The 12,657-nt window shown below is 35.4% G+C and overlaps 1 protein-coding gene across 21 annotated transcripts in view; it reads right to left on the bottom strand.

Annotated features, from left to right (window-relative positions):
* The window catches only part of DOCK9 (dedicator of cytokinesis 9), a 113,882-nt gene that overhangs the window by 23,744 nt on the left and 77,481 nt on the right, over positions 1 to 12,657 (bottom strand). For 13 of the 21 annotated variants that reach the window (XM_071430928.1, XM_071430933.1, XM_071430936.1 and 10 more), the window contains exons 30-37: positions 11,943 to 12,054; positions 9,377 to 9,555; positions 8,491 to 8,607; positions 7,647 to 7,767; positions 6,988 to 7,121; positions 3,755 to 3,869; positions 2,821 to 2,887; positions 1,346 to 1,393 (exon numbers count right to left, since the gene is read on the bottom strand). In XM_071430928.1, coding sequence (XP_071287029.1) covers positions 1,346 to 1,393; positions 2,821 to 2,887; positions 3,755 to 3,869; positions 6,988 to 7,121; positions 7,647 to 7,767; positions 8,491 to 8,607; positions 9,377 to 9,555; positions 11,943 to 12,054 — 893 coding nt within the window. Of the gene's footprint in view, positions 1 to 1,345; positions 1,394 to 2,820; positions 2,888 to 3,754; positions 3,870 to 6,175; positions 6,350 to 6,987; positions 7,122 to 7,646; positions 7,768 to 8,490; positions 8,608 to 9,376; positions 9,556 to 11,942; positions 12,055 to 12,657 lie in introns of all 21 variants that reach the window. The other 8 variants (XM_071430919.1, XM_071430938.1, XM_071430917.1 and 5 more) reach the window with 1 other exon arrangement.

Raw genomic sequence — 12,657 nt, 5'->3', positions numbered from 1 at the left:
AACTGAGATAGTATCATATACTTCTTACCCAAGCAGGAAGGGAGAAGAGCCATAGACTTTGTTAAATTTGCAGCAATCAAATGAAGAAAACAGAAAAGTGATCTGTGTTAGCAATCAGTACAGGCTAACTTCCTACTGTGTACCACCACCAGAGCTGATGAAAAATGAAAACCAGTGCTTGAACTGCAGAATTCCCTGTTCCCTCTCGTTCTCTGTCATCTGTGTATTTTAACAGTATGTGCATTGACTGTGATATACTTCAGTGTAGTGACAATGTGAAAGACATGAAAGTTACATTTACTGGGAAAATTCACAACACCAGATGCTTTCCATAGCTCAGCATTTTCAACATTAACATGCAGCACACAGACCAGGTGATGAGCAAACAAAAAAGAAGTGTAGTAGTGTCCTCTACAAACTCATCAAACAAAGAAGTTGGAAGAACTTTTATAAAAAGCTTGAGAATTATAATCTCCTGTACATCCAGAGTTTGATGTGCATTTGAACACAAAGATTACAATCAAAAAATCTGGCTTAAGACAGCCAGATTTATTTTTGAGTTTTTTACGTTATGTGAACCATTTTTTTGCCCCCCAGAAAAATCTCCAAGGAGAGAGTCAAGTCTGTAGAAGAAGATTCACATTATCTAAATTAAAACCAAAAAAGCTAACATTATAGTTAGAATGTATTACCATCCAAAGTCAGCAACAAATTTCTCACTGAGTTCAAAAGGGCCAGTATTTTAACCACATCAGTTTAATTATAACACTTTTACCATGTCAACCACAGCATAAGGCCTAAAGATGTTGGATCTCTTACTTCATTAAAAAACACTTTGTATTAAAAAAAATTAATGCAAAGATATAAAAATAAATTAATACTGGTTTCTGACTTCCACAGATTTTCTTCAGACTTCAAATTTAAAACCAGCAGTGCTGGAATGTTCACTACTTACCTTCAAGTAAAAACATTAAATATACGAAATTTCTGAAACATTTCAATTTACGTGGTTTTATGGCCAACTGAATAAACAAAACATCATAAACTTTCTTTCCCAAAGTAATTATTTCAATGAAAAAATGCTGTAAAAGATAGCTTTTAAGGGGTGGCTTCTGAAGTCATCATTCAAAAACAGCTCACAGAACATTCTTAAACAAATACCAGACTTCCAGACAGGATACAGATTTGTTAATATGGTAACCAGTTACTGACTTCAAAATCTTACGCATCATTCCACAATAACTTTTCTACTTGTGCAGTTTATTTGTTACAGAAGTTGAAGGCATACCTCACACAGTGCAGTTATTAACAAACAAGAGAGTGAAATTTAAATTCCACACAGTACCTGGCTATGTATCGTTTCCCCATGTACTGGAACTGATGTAAGCACACTCTGCAGAGAACACAAGTCAGAGAAGCCACACTTTAAAAAATCTTTTCCAGATTTATGTACACTGGAATTATTCAACAATTATTGTTAACTTTAAACTCTTGCATCATAAAAGTTCTTTATTTCTCCCAGCCTTAAAATTCCCTTCCAAACCCCAAGCCAAGAAAAGGTAAATGTGTCAGTTATCTACAAACGGACAACAAGACAGGACAACTAACATGGAAGAGGGAAGCAAAGAGATAGCCAGACATTGCCTAATTACACAAATTTTTTAAATTGTGTGTAACTGTTCAAAATAGGGGCAAAACATTTTGTTTCCCCCCACCCCAGCCTAAATTCACTTGGCTACAAATTGGCTTTTTTTTGTTTTGTTGGGTTTTATTTAAGGTCTCCAGATTCCAAGATAATAGTTTCTGAAAGAACTATTTTCAAAAGGGTATATGCTTTTATAACAAGATGATGACAAAGACAAATTAACAACAAAAATTTTCATTAAAAAAATAATCTATATTACTGGTAAGTGCACAACACTAATGACTAATTAACTAGAAGTCATATTTTCAAATCAAGAGAAGTGGTGTGAGTGGAGCTGTAATACTGATTTTATTTTACTCTTTTCACACTGTAAACATTTATTCCAATAATACAGAAAACAACACAACATCCATGTTGATCCAATAAGGTATTCTAAAAGTTCTTCTCTAAAGTGTAAAGCCAAAAGGAAAGCCAGTTCTCAGGCTCTGTCTTCCATGTGCCAGCTGAGAATGAGAGAACAGACTGCCTTACTGCCTCTTCAACTCAGCTTCATTTTTTACTGAGACCTTGAGTAGCTCAGCTCTCTCCAACCTGTCTGGGCAGAATGGTGTTTGCCTTCCTCAGACTTGTCATTCTGAGCACAAAATAACCTCAACTCCCCCTTCTGAGATCTTCTTGTCTTTTAGACTAGTGGACTCATACTGGAATAGTGGACTCATCCTGTACCTATTCCCTTAGGGAATAGCAGAGGACACATGAGGAATGCTAGGAGCACAGTTCTGAAGTTATGCAATTCAATCAGTTTTGCTACACAACCATGTATTTGCTATTGAACAGCTGATGTTACAAGACACAGTTTAATGCAGAAGGGTATCAAGACAGTTGGTTCCTCCTCCATGAGCACTGCAATACTCTGAGCACTACTTGTTCTTCAAGAACCTCCTGAGATCCCTTCTGTATTGCCTGATTCCAGAGACTATCACGGACTTGGACAGACATGCAACTGGGGACATCAAGTTAAGGACTTCCAAACAGATCAGAGCAATATTATTAAAAAAAACTAAACAAAACAACAGAACAAGCAAAAAAGCATTTACACATGCTTATATCCACACTCAAATTGTTAATAGAACAGCAGAACATACAGCTGCATGTCAAGCACAACAAAAACTTACTCTGTAATGGTGAAAAAGTCCATGAGTTCAGATTTTGTAGCCTTGTTCCAATATGTAAACAATGCATCTAGGAAAATGAATAACAATTTAAAAGGTAACAATTACTATTTGAACTTTTCCTTAAAACTGATTATACAAATGCTCATATCAATTCTCCAAATGAGTTTCTGCAATATGATATTAATTAATAGCCCATAATATTCCCATCCAATTTCATATTTTACATAGTAATAATTGTGTAGCCTGTAGTGCCTACAGCCCTATAATAATGTAAGACTTCAGAATATTTCAGACTGTTAGTCCTATAACCTGCTTCTTTACAGATGGGTCCCAACATTTTTTTTTAATTAAAATTAATAATTTTTTTTCTTTGATCACAGACAGGGATGATTCCAAGATGTATGATCCTAACAAACAAGTAAGATGTGCCATTCGTGCCCTATTTCTATACCTCTGTAACCTTCTCCAGGATAACATGACTCTTTCAAAAATTCAATGGATCATCTCACAAACATCCCAGGAGAATGAAGAAGGACTAACACCTCCATATTCCAGAAATGGAAATATATACAACAATCAAATAATTTGGTTCCTTGTAATACAGCAAGTTCTGCAGAACAGAGCCCAAGACACTTTTACAGAACAATGAATTATTCTTCACCTCTGTTTTACAAACCAAACTGTACCATCACACACAAATATTCACTTTCTTAAAAAGTCCTTTAGTTGACCTCACACTTTGAATAAATAATGAGTACTTAATGCTTACAAGGTTTCAGACAGAGTTTAATTTGAGTGATCACACATATTTGTAAAACACAGCACGTCATGGTACCTACACCTATATTCTGCTAATTTTGAGAAGTTATTGAAATAACAGGCATAAATCCAGCAAATGACTTTGAATTTATAAAAAGCAGGAGGAATTACCTACCATCTGACATGCTTCTTAAAATATGAAGGAAACACATGAGCAGACTTTTGATCTCTGCTTGGTCAAGTTTGTCATATCGAACAACAGAACTTCCTAAAGTGCTGCTCTGCTGGTTCTGAAAAGCAAACAGATGTATTTTGGCTGAAGAGTTCTTAAACTAGTAACAAACTAAATTGTTTTCAATTGCTTTAATAATTCCTGCAGCAGAAAAAGGATCTCAGAACGGAGACAAAAATGTTTCATGTAGAGACAGGTCACTAAAACACACATTACACACAACAAGTATACCAAATTAGGCCTCTTTGCTTTGCTTGTTTTTAATTCCTTCTAGGTATAATTTTTTTCCCCTAGGAGCAAAAGGGAAAGTCACCTAGGAGTGATTATTGAACAAGTTAATTATACCTAGGTACTCACATTGTAGAAATCAAGCCTGCCCTTTCTGCTTAGACTGAATACTTGAAAACCAAATGCTACTGTTAGGTGATACATATATTCTCCTTTGCTTTTCAAGAGACTTTCTGCTCAACTGTAGACAGGACTGCCTCTACAAAATTTGTTCCACTTAAAGATATAAGAACCTCAAGAAAAACATACATAAAGGGCAATAATATACATTCTGGAAGACTAACTGCTACTAAGTAACTTGCTGTTCCCCTCCCCTCCTCTCCCAACATACAAACAAAAAAACCTAAACAAAAGCAAAACCCTTTCCCTGTTTCACTTTTTAATGTAATTCCTACACGTGTGGGAAGTTTATCAGCAACCCACAATACCATCATCTGTGCAAAAAGATAAAAGCTCTATAATTGATTGGTCTTGCAAAATGTATAGCACCTAAAAAAAATGGAAAAATAAAAATTGTAAAAATATATAAACTGAACTTTGGGCAGAGACTTGTAAAAGGATGATTTCCACACAGTATAGTGTTACAAAATCCTCAGTCTGAAGCTTTTATAGATATACTGTATAAACTTTTGTTTAAAGTATAAATGATGCCCCTTATAGTGCATAATTCTCACGTCCAATATGCCACTTATGCAAATGGAAAATGAACCAGACACTTAATACATTTTCTGTAAAGTCAACAGTCTGGTATAATTGATCTGTACAACTCTTACTATAAAAAATTTACAAATACAAGGGTAGCCTCAAGGGAGAAAAGCACTTGGTTTCACAAACAAAGCAAGAAGTGACATTCGAACAACACTTCTTGGCATACTCCTACCTGAAAGCAGGAGACACACTAACCATGAAGGAACATTTCACAGCAACCATTGATTGCTGAGCCCTTTTTATGCATTCTGTTGCATCAAAGAATTCCTGTCCTAAACCAATCTGTGAATCTGATACCAGTAAATGTGTAAATCACATACTAGTCATTGAATGGATGCACAGTGAAACTATGATGAATAGCCAGAAGTTACTGTAATTTAGGAGGAGGTGGACACCTCTGTGAGCTCAATTATTGCAGATTCTAAAGACCTCAAAAAGACCTCAAAAACTCTTTATTTTGAAATATCTCTGGTGAACAAGGAGGTGCTGCTCTGCAGCTTTTTGGATGCCATAGCAGGCAATCAATGGGTCACAAGCAGAAACAGAATTGTGTTTCCAAGACTCTAAGAAACTGCCCAGAGCACTAGATAATAATCCCACTAAGACTGTTGAAGATACACACAGATAAAATAGGACTATAGCTATTTCATTTAGAATCATGTCAATAACCTAAATAAAGTATACACATATTGAAATAGAAACTGATATACTTCCAGTCTATTCTGATTCCACAAGCATAAGACTAGAGATGATTCTGAAAGAAAATTAGAACAAAAACATGTCTCTTCACTATAATGATATCAAGCAATGAGCAAAAACTTGGAGATAACATGCACTGAACAACTGATCTACTAGAAAGAAAGTTCAGAAAGCAACAAATAAGAAGCCAGAATTATTTGGGGAAAATATCAACAGCATGCAAAACATAAATCCTCTGTTACCTAAGTTGGCAGACCAGAGTAGAATTTTCAAAGGCTATTGACTCCTTTGAAAACCCTTTTACTTGGTGAAAACACTACACATTAGTAATTAACAACATAACAACTAAGTAAGAGATGACAGCATTGCCATTTAGCAACAGTGCATACCAAGATATTTCTTTATTACCTTGGTCAACACCAAAGAAGAACTTTCAGTTCTATCAAAGACCCCAAGACTCAAATTCTGCAGTTATTGAAACTGATTGTATTTTTTATATGCTTGAACTAGATCACGTGCATGTACCCCAGGTTTGACATTTGAACATATTTTACATGGTCAAATTGCATATATTGGGTTTGAGATTCAACTGTTGCAAAGAAGCGGCAAAACTACTGACCACACACTTCACTCAGAAGCTTAACTATACCAAGCACAAAAATCAGATACTTCTTGTAACTGAAGAGAGAAAGTAGTATGCAAAATGTTCTCTGGCAAAGCTGGGATTGTCAGAAGTGAAAAATCCATAGTAACACGGTTTTTCTTTGGAGGGTGACAATTTTCCTCTTCTTCTCCACCTGGGCGCAAAGCATGAGCAGAGTGCCTTCTGAGAAGCTTCTCTCTCTGCCCCACGAAGGCATGTCAGAGTCAAGGGGAAAAAGTCAACATGTTGTGACTTGCACAACCAGAGCTAGGAAAATGAAATGTGATCAGCATTGACACAAACTCGAGAAAGACAGGACTGAATACCTCAGAGCTACCGCAGCCAGAGCTCCTAATTTGTAACAGCTTTAAAGAAATGGTTTAGAAAAGTCAAACTAAGATAAAAGAAATCACCCAGAGAAAGCACAAAAACTGGTTTTTTCAAAGTTTTAGAAATGCCAAGTATACTGAGCATAGAAAGGGATGGAATGATGATCTCCAGAAAATCAAAGAAGCTGTTCTAACTGGAATTCAATCCTCTCAAGCAACAATCAATACACTTCATCTAGTGCCTTTCACTAGCAAAGGAAACAACAACTGCTTGATTTTGTCACTACATTGGAAATCTGTTTGCATTTTTTGTGAAACAACTAGGTAAATGCAATGCAAAAGGAGTTCACAAGATAATTACTTTGTAAAAAATTTATATAAAATACTGCTTTGAAGTTATTCTAGAAAGCCCATTCACAATGGAGATCAGAGAAGTTAATTTCTATGAGACTTAGGATGAAATTTTAGAAATACACTTTTAGGATTTATCTTGGTTTGTTTTTTGTTACCTTGTCAAGAGAATTGCTCTTGTCACTGTGTCTTTCTGGGAGACTGTTTCCTGAGTCTGTGCTTATAAGGGAACCTCTTGAGTCAGCATTCCTCACACTATTAATATTTGGAGTCGATGTGGTGTATGGGGAAGCTAAAAAAAAATAAAACCACAACCTCAAACAACATAAAAATCTCAAACAATAAATACAACAAGTCACTCCATAGCTCAGTCAGGCTTTTAAAATCACCATATATTTTTTAAGAAGGCAAATAATTAATTCCATTTACTTATTTTTAATGAAGACAAACTTATTCCAGAATTTCAGCAAAGTATATATGTGTCTCAGGGTGACTAAGCACATATACACAGACTTATGTACAACTATGTATATCCATGCATAAAAAACACATGTAGCAATACATACACACTTCCATGAAGAAGCATGTCTATTTAATGAAAAAAAAAACCAACAAACTTTTCCCATTTTTTATATCTATTTAACTATCACCTTTGACAGGGAAAAAAAGCAGCCCTGCTCCAGAAAATAGCTTTAGTTTCATATAAAAGAGCAAACCCCAAAAGATCCCAAAGACAGATTTCATGTCAGATTTCAGAGTGAAAAAATAAAACAATTCCTCTTTAATTATTTTATTTTACTTTTTTTTAAGTGCTTACCAATGCCAGAGATAACACCAAACAGATCTTTAGGAAGGTTGTTATCCAATGTGTTTCCTGATTTTTGTGGTGTTACTAACTGACTTGCAGTTGGCAAACTTGGTGCATCATCCTTTGTGCTCTGTTTGGAAGAGAGAGGAAAATTTAAATATTAAAATTTAAGTGATTATTTTCCTACATTAAGGACTTCAAGAATATGACATGTCTTCTAGAGAAATATTTGTTAAGTATTTCTTCCTTAAAATTTAATTTCTATTAAATATGCTCAAAAGAATGGAGATGTTCACATATTTGCATAAGCTTGGGATACCTTAAAACTTAAGACACCTCAGGAAACATTGAATAAATGAGTACTCAATTGAATTTTAAACTCTATTAAATAGGTATTTCAAAAAGACTCACATTATTTTAATTCAAACACCCAAATATTTATCTTGTTGGAAGAGTTTGGGAGATTTTTTTTCTTAATACTAAATGGAACACAACAAGATAAGGACAGAAGTAAAATACATGAATAATTAAATCTTAGATTCAATCGCTGTGTGCAGCCATATCAATATATACCCTTCACAAATTGCATTTTAATTAATTCTTCTATAGCCCTCTTGCACTATAGCTCTTTCAAAATCACACTCCTTTAGGGTTAAGTTTTTCTCTAATTTCTAGGAAATTAATAATCTTTCTGTGGTCCATTTGTTTCAGTGCCAGACTGCGCTGAAAAATTGCAGAATTCTGAAGCTTATGAAGCTCCTTTTTTGCCAGGAGTATGCAGTGTCTCATATACAGGTTACCAATAAATTATGATAAAAACAATTCAGAATTCCAAACAGAAGTTGTCACTCACATTGCTGGAAGGGTTAACAGGAAATGGAGACACATCTTTCACATTGATCCGCTGAACATTTTCTATGAGCAGACCAAAGAGTGGCAAATACATAGTGGCTATTCTTGCTTGATGGCCCTAAACAGAGTTTAACAGTTCATTAAAACACTACAGTTGTATTTTTTTCATCATCAACTAGTTTTAATCTATTCACTCCTAAATTGCAAAAAAAAGCACTTAATAAATATTTGCCAAGCCAGAGCTCATATTCATAAATGGCAAAAGCAGGGATCATCACTGTATTTCATTCTAATTTACAAATGATCAGCAAATTTTATTTACTGTCTGAATAAAATGCAGAAAGACTCCAAAACTAATGTCATTTCAGTAAGACTAACCAAATAAATTAATATTATGTTAGCTCAATGAATTAATGATACCTTTCATTACAATTTTTTTGGCATCTCTACAGCTCTGCTGATGTTAAAAAGAGTCAGAAAATTAAAAATCACTCAAAATTCACCACTGTGACTTGTAGTTTTCTTATACCCATTTCATAAATAATAGATGATGGAGGGACAGCTTCAAAATATTAAGAGCTAATATTTTATGAAATGAAGATCTTGAAACACACTCATAAAAATCTGATTACTTTAAGCACAGCAGGAAGAGTACACTGTGCTAAAATGCAAATCCACACATAATTATATTAAAAGGTGCTTTGTCATTTAATTTGGTAAAAAGATGGAATTTGCAGACTGGTCTCGATACAGTTTTCATTACAGTCTGGGCAGAAATAATTTTGCTGAAAATTAACAAGGGTTTCTTCTATGAAAGAACAAACTTTCTGTATGTGTGCACACCTAATCTTTATTATTTTGTACTACTAGCATAGCAATAGACTTACCCTGGTAGCATATCTATCATCAAAAGAATGCTTTATCATCAAATTCTTGAGCACACTGATGGCAATCTGCCTCACATCTCTGAATTCTTGTAAGGCATTGCCCACCTCCCTTAGAAGCAGTCCAACCAAGAAGTGATTTTTACAGAATTCATCAGTTAATGAATAGTCCAGCTGAAGGTCTGAAAGCAAAATATAAATTTAACATAAGGAATGGTTATTTAAATCAATTTATCAATCAACTTAAGGCTGAAGTAAAACCCAGCACATCAGACACAGCAAAGTCAAACTGCTCCCTCTTTAAAGTACCTTTTGTGTAATAAAATAATCCAGTCTATTTATGTACTGAGTATATGACATCTTTAGAGAAACTTCAGTTTGAAGGGCTCATTTATTAGAACATATATATATATGTTTACAATGTCAGCTGAGGAGGTGTAGAAGAGTTTCTCATGTTCACTGTCATTGCTCAATACAGTGATCAAAAACAAGATGCTAACCTCAAAGCACTTTCATTTTCCAAAGAACCCTCTCAGTAAGGCAATCCCTTAAGTCAGAAAGAAGCAGATCTGAGACAGCACAGCCATTATACAGACATTCTACAGGCATTCCTCTTAAGTGTAACACAGCCACATCACCTGAGATATCTTTTGCTCAACACAGCAAAACAGAGCCAGAAACACTTCTCATAAAGGTCTTCTTTCCTGGCTGAACTCCTAGCTCCCAGGGAGCATTTTATACTCTTTATTGTGCAATCAGAAACACTGTCTTCTCTGATTTTGCTATTTTCTAAGGTTCCCTAAGCCAGCAGCTCATAGTCTCTCTTTTCTATGAAAATATTTATGCAGTGTTATTATCCAAGACACTTCCAAAGGCTGAAAAAGCCAAAGACAGAAAGAAGCTCTAAGCAGCTCTTCAGCTTGTGGTCTCAAATCTTTGCTTTATCTTGCTCAACCTTGAGAAAAGTGTTAATTAGTGATATTCAACTTTACTAACTAGTAGAGTCTGCTGAATAAATATTTCAGAAAAAATAGCCTATTCTACAAAGAATATGTTAGGCAGGTTTACTTGTTCCTTGTAAAAGCACCTTCCTTGCTCCTGTTTAGTGATTTCTGCTGTAGTTCAGTGCCTGGAAGAAATTAATGTGTCTCCACAGCCACAGAAGCAATAGCAAACATATGACTTGTTTTGGCACAAGACTGGATGTACCAGGAACCCAGCTGGGCTACACAGAACTTTCATGACTGAGCTCCTACACACACCAAAAAAAAAAAAAAAAAAAACAAAACCCAAAACCAAAAAAACCCCCAAAACCAGAACCATGAAGTGGAAGCGAGAACGAGCTACAAAAGAGGAATACAGAAGTATTCAGGGAGGAATACAGAAGTATTCAGGGAGAGTGCCAGGATACAGCTGAAACTGGTAATGGACATCAATAAAAACAAGAAAAGCTTTTACCACTACATTAGCATTAAACCCCTGAATAAGGGAAACATGGGATATTTGCTAAATGGGGATTGTGATTTAAAGACAGTGGGCTTGGGTAAGGCTGAAGTACTCCATAGCTTTGTCACTTTATCCTTCTCTGACATGAGACCCAGGCCTTAACATTCCAGAAACTATCTTCAAGAAAGACAATCAGATCAGTGGATAAGGATCTGGTCAGGGATCTCCTGAGAGACCTCCAGCCACACAAATCCATGCCACCAGATGAGATGCTGAGAGAGTTAATTGATATTATTGGAAGACTGCTCATTATCACCTTTGTTAAGCCATGGTGAAGTCATTTTTCAGTAAGTGAAGGAGAAGAGAGTGACTGGGAATGACCAAAATAAATTTACCAGGAAAATCATGTTTTAAGACTGGTCTGCTATAAGGGGAGAACAGCAGATGTTAACATGGTCATTGTATCCAAGCTGGGACATTTCAGTCTAGGTGAAGAGACACCCAAATATGAAAAATAACTATGTGGATCACTCAAGAGGTGGAGGTTAATGGTTTGTACCCTATTTGGAGACAGCTGCAAGAGGAGTTTCCTAAGGACTATCCTACTTATTACTACTTCATCAACAACCTGAAAGGGGAGGTAAAATACACCCTCAGGAAGCTTGTGGACAAGTACAGTCCATTTGCTCAAAGGGCAGAGTTGCATTTCAGAAGAATCTAGATTCTAGAGAAATGGCAATCAAATTCCAGAAGGAATAATGCAAAATTGTGCACCTGGGATGGACAAACTTCCTGTAGTGACACCAGCTGTGGAAGGACTAGCACTTCTAGAGAAAGGAAGGCCTGACATGACCAAAGTAGAAAACTGAGCTACAGACCTACTCAGACTTTAAACCTGAATAAATATATGAAAAAAGTTTACTGTGTCTTTCTTTGGAAAGATTACTCTGCTACCTAAGCACTTCCTTTAACTTTCAATGAAAGGATTGAAACTTTAGACTTGTATTTAACAATTTCAATTTCCATCATCTCACAGACCTGAAGTTACACAGTGTACACATCTAATAATAAAAAGCTGACATACAAGAAACATAAATTCTTCTACTACTTTGGAAGAATTTACCTTGGTATCTCTGAACTCTGCCTTTTCCAAATGGCATTGGTAGATTTAGTGGTATATAGTGCTCATGATTACAGACTACGCGAAGAAATTCAAATTTGAATTCAAAAAGAGCCTGCAAAAAGAAAGTATAAGTTAAAAAACAGATGCAGTGATTTGAATAACATATTAAAAACAAATTTCTAACACAAAAAGGGTTATTCATTTCAGTCTTGCACTATGTTGGATATAGACCTGTCAAAGTTCCACATGTCAGCACAAATAAATCCAGAATAGCTCATACTTAACAACTGGTCCTATTTACTATTCCCATTGTCCAAAGTTTACAACCCTATTATGTATTGATGTAAGAAAAGTTTGGACACACAGCAGAATCTCTTTGGGCATCTGATACATGCTTTCCCCACTCCACTAAGTGTAGCTTACAATATTCAGGATCAACTCTCCCAACTTCAGACTTCTTCCACTCATGCTTAAAATTTTTGCTTAGTTGACACCCCCATACCCCACTACTCCTCTGATTCACACACTCTAGTGTGACAAAATTGCACCTGAAGATGGGAATCAAAATAGGAAAACAGTGGTTTGATGGAAAAAAAAGCTGTAGACACAGAGCAGGGACTTCTAATGTAACTGGGAAGAGACTTAATGCAAGACTTTATCCCCATGCATCAAGAAGAGAAAACACTTAAAAATAGCTTGTTTAAAAACACTGAGT

Source organism: Agelaius tricolor, unplaced genomic scaffold, assembly GCF_023055355.1.
Source record: "Agelaius tricolor isolate 1412-34295 unplaced genomic scaffold, bAgeTri1.0.p SCAF_7, whole genome shotgun sequence".
Classification (NCBI taxonomy): domain Eukaryota; kingdom Metazoa; phylum Chordata; class Aves; order Passeriformes; family Icteridae; genus Agelaius; species Agelaius tricolor.
Note: the sequence above shows the minus strand (reverse complement) of the source record. Positions and strands in the feature narration are given on the sequence as shown.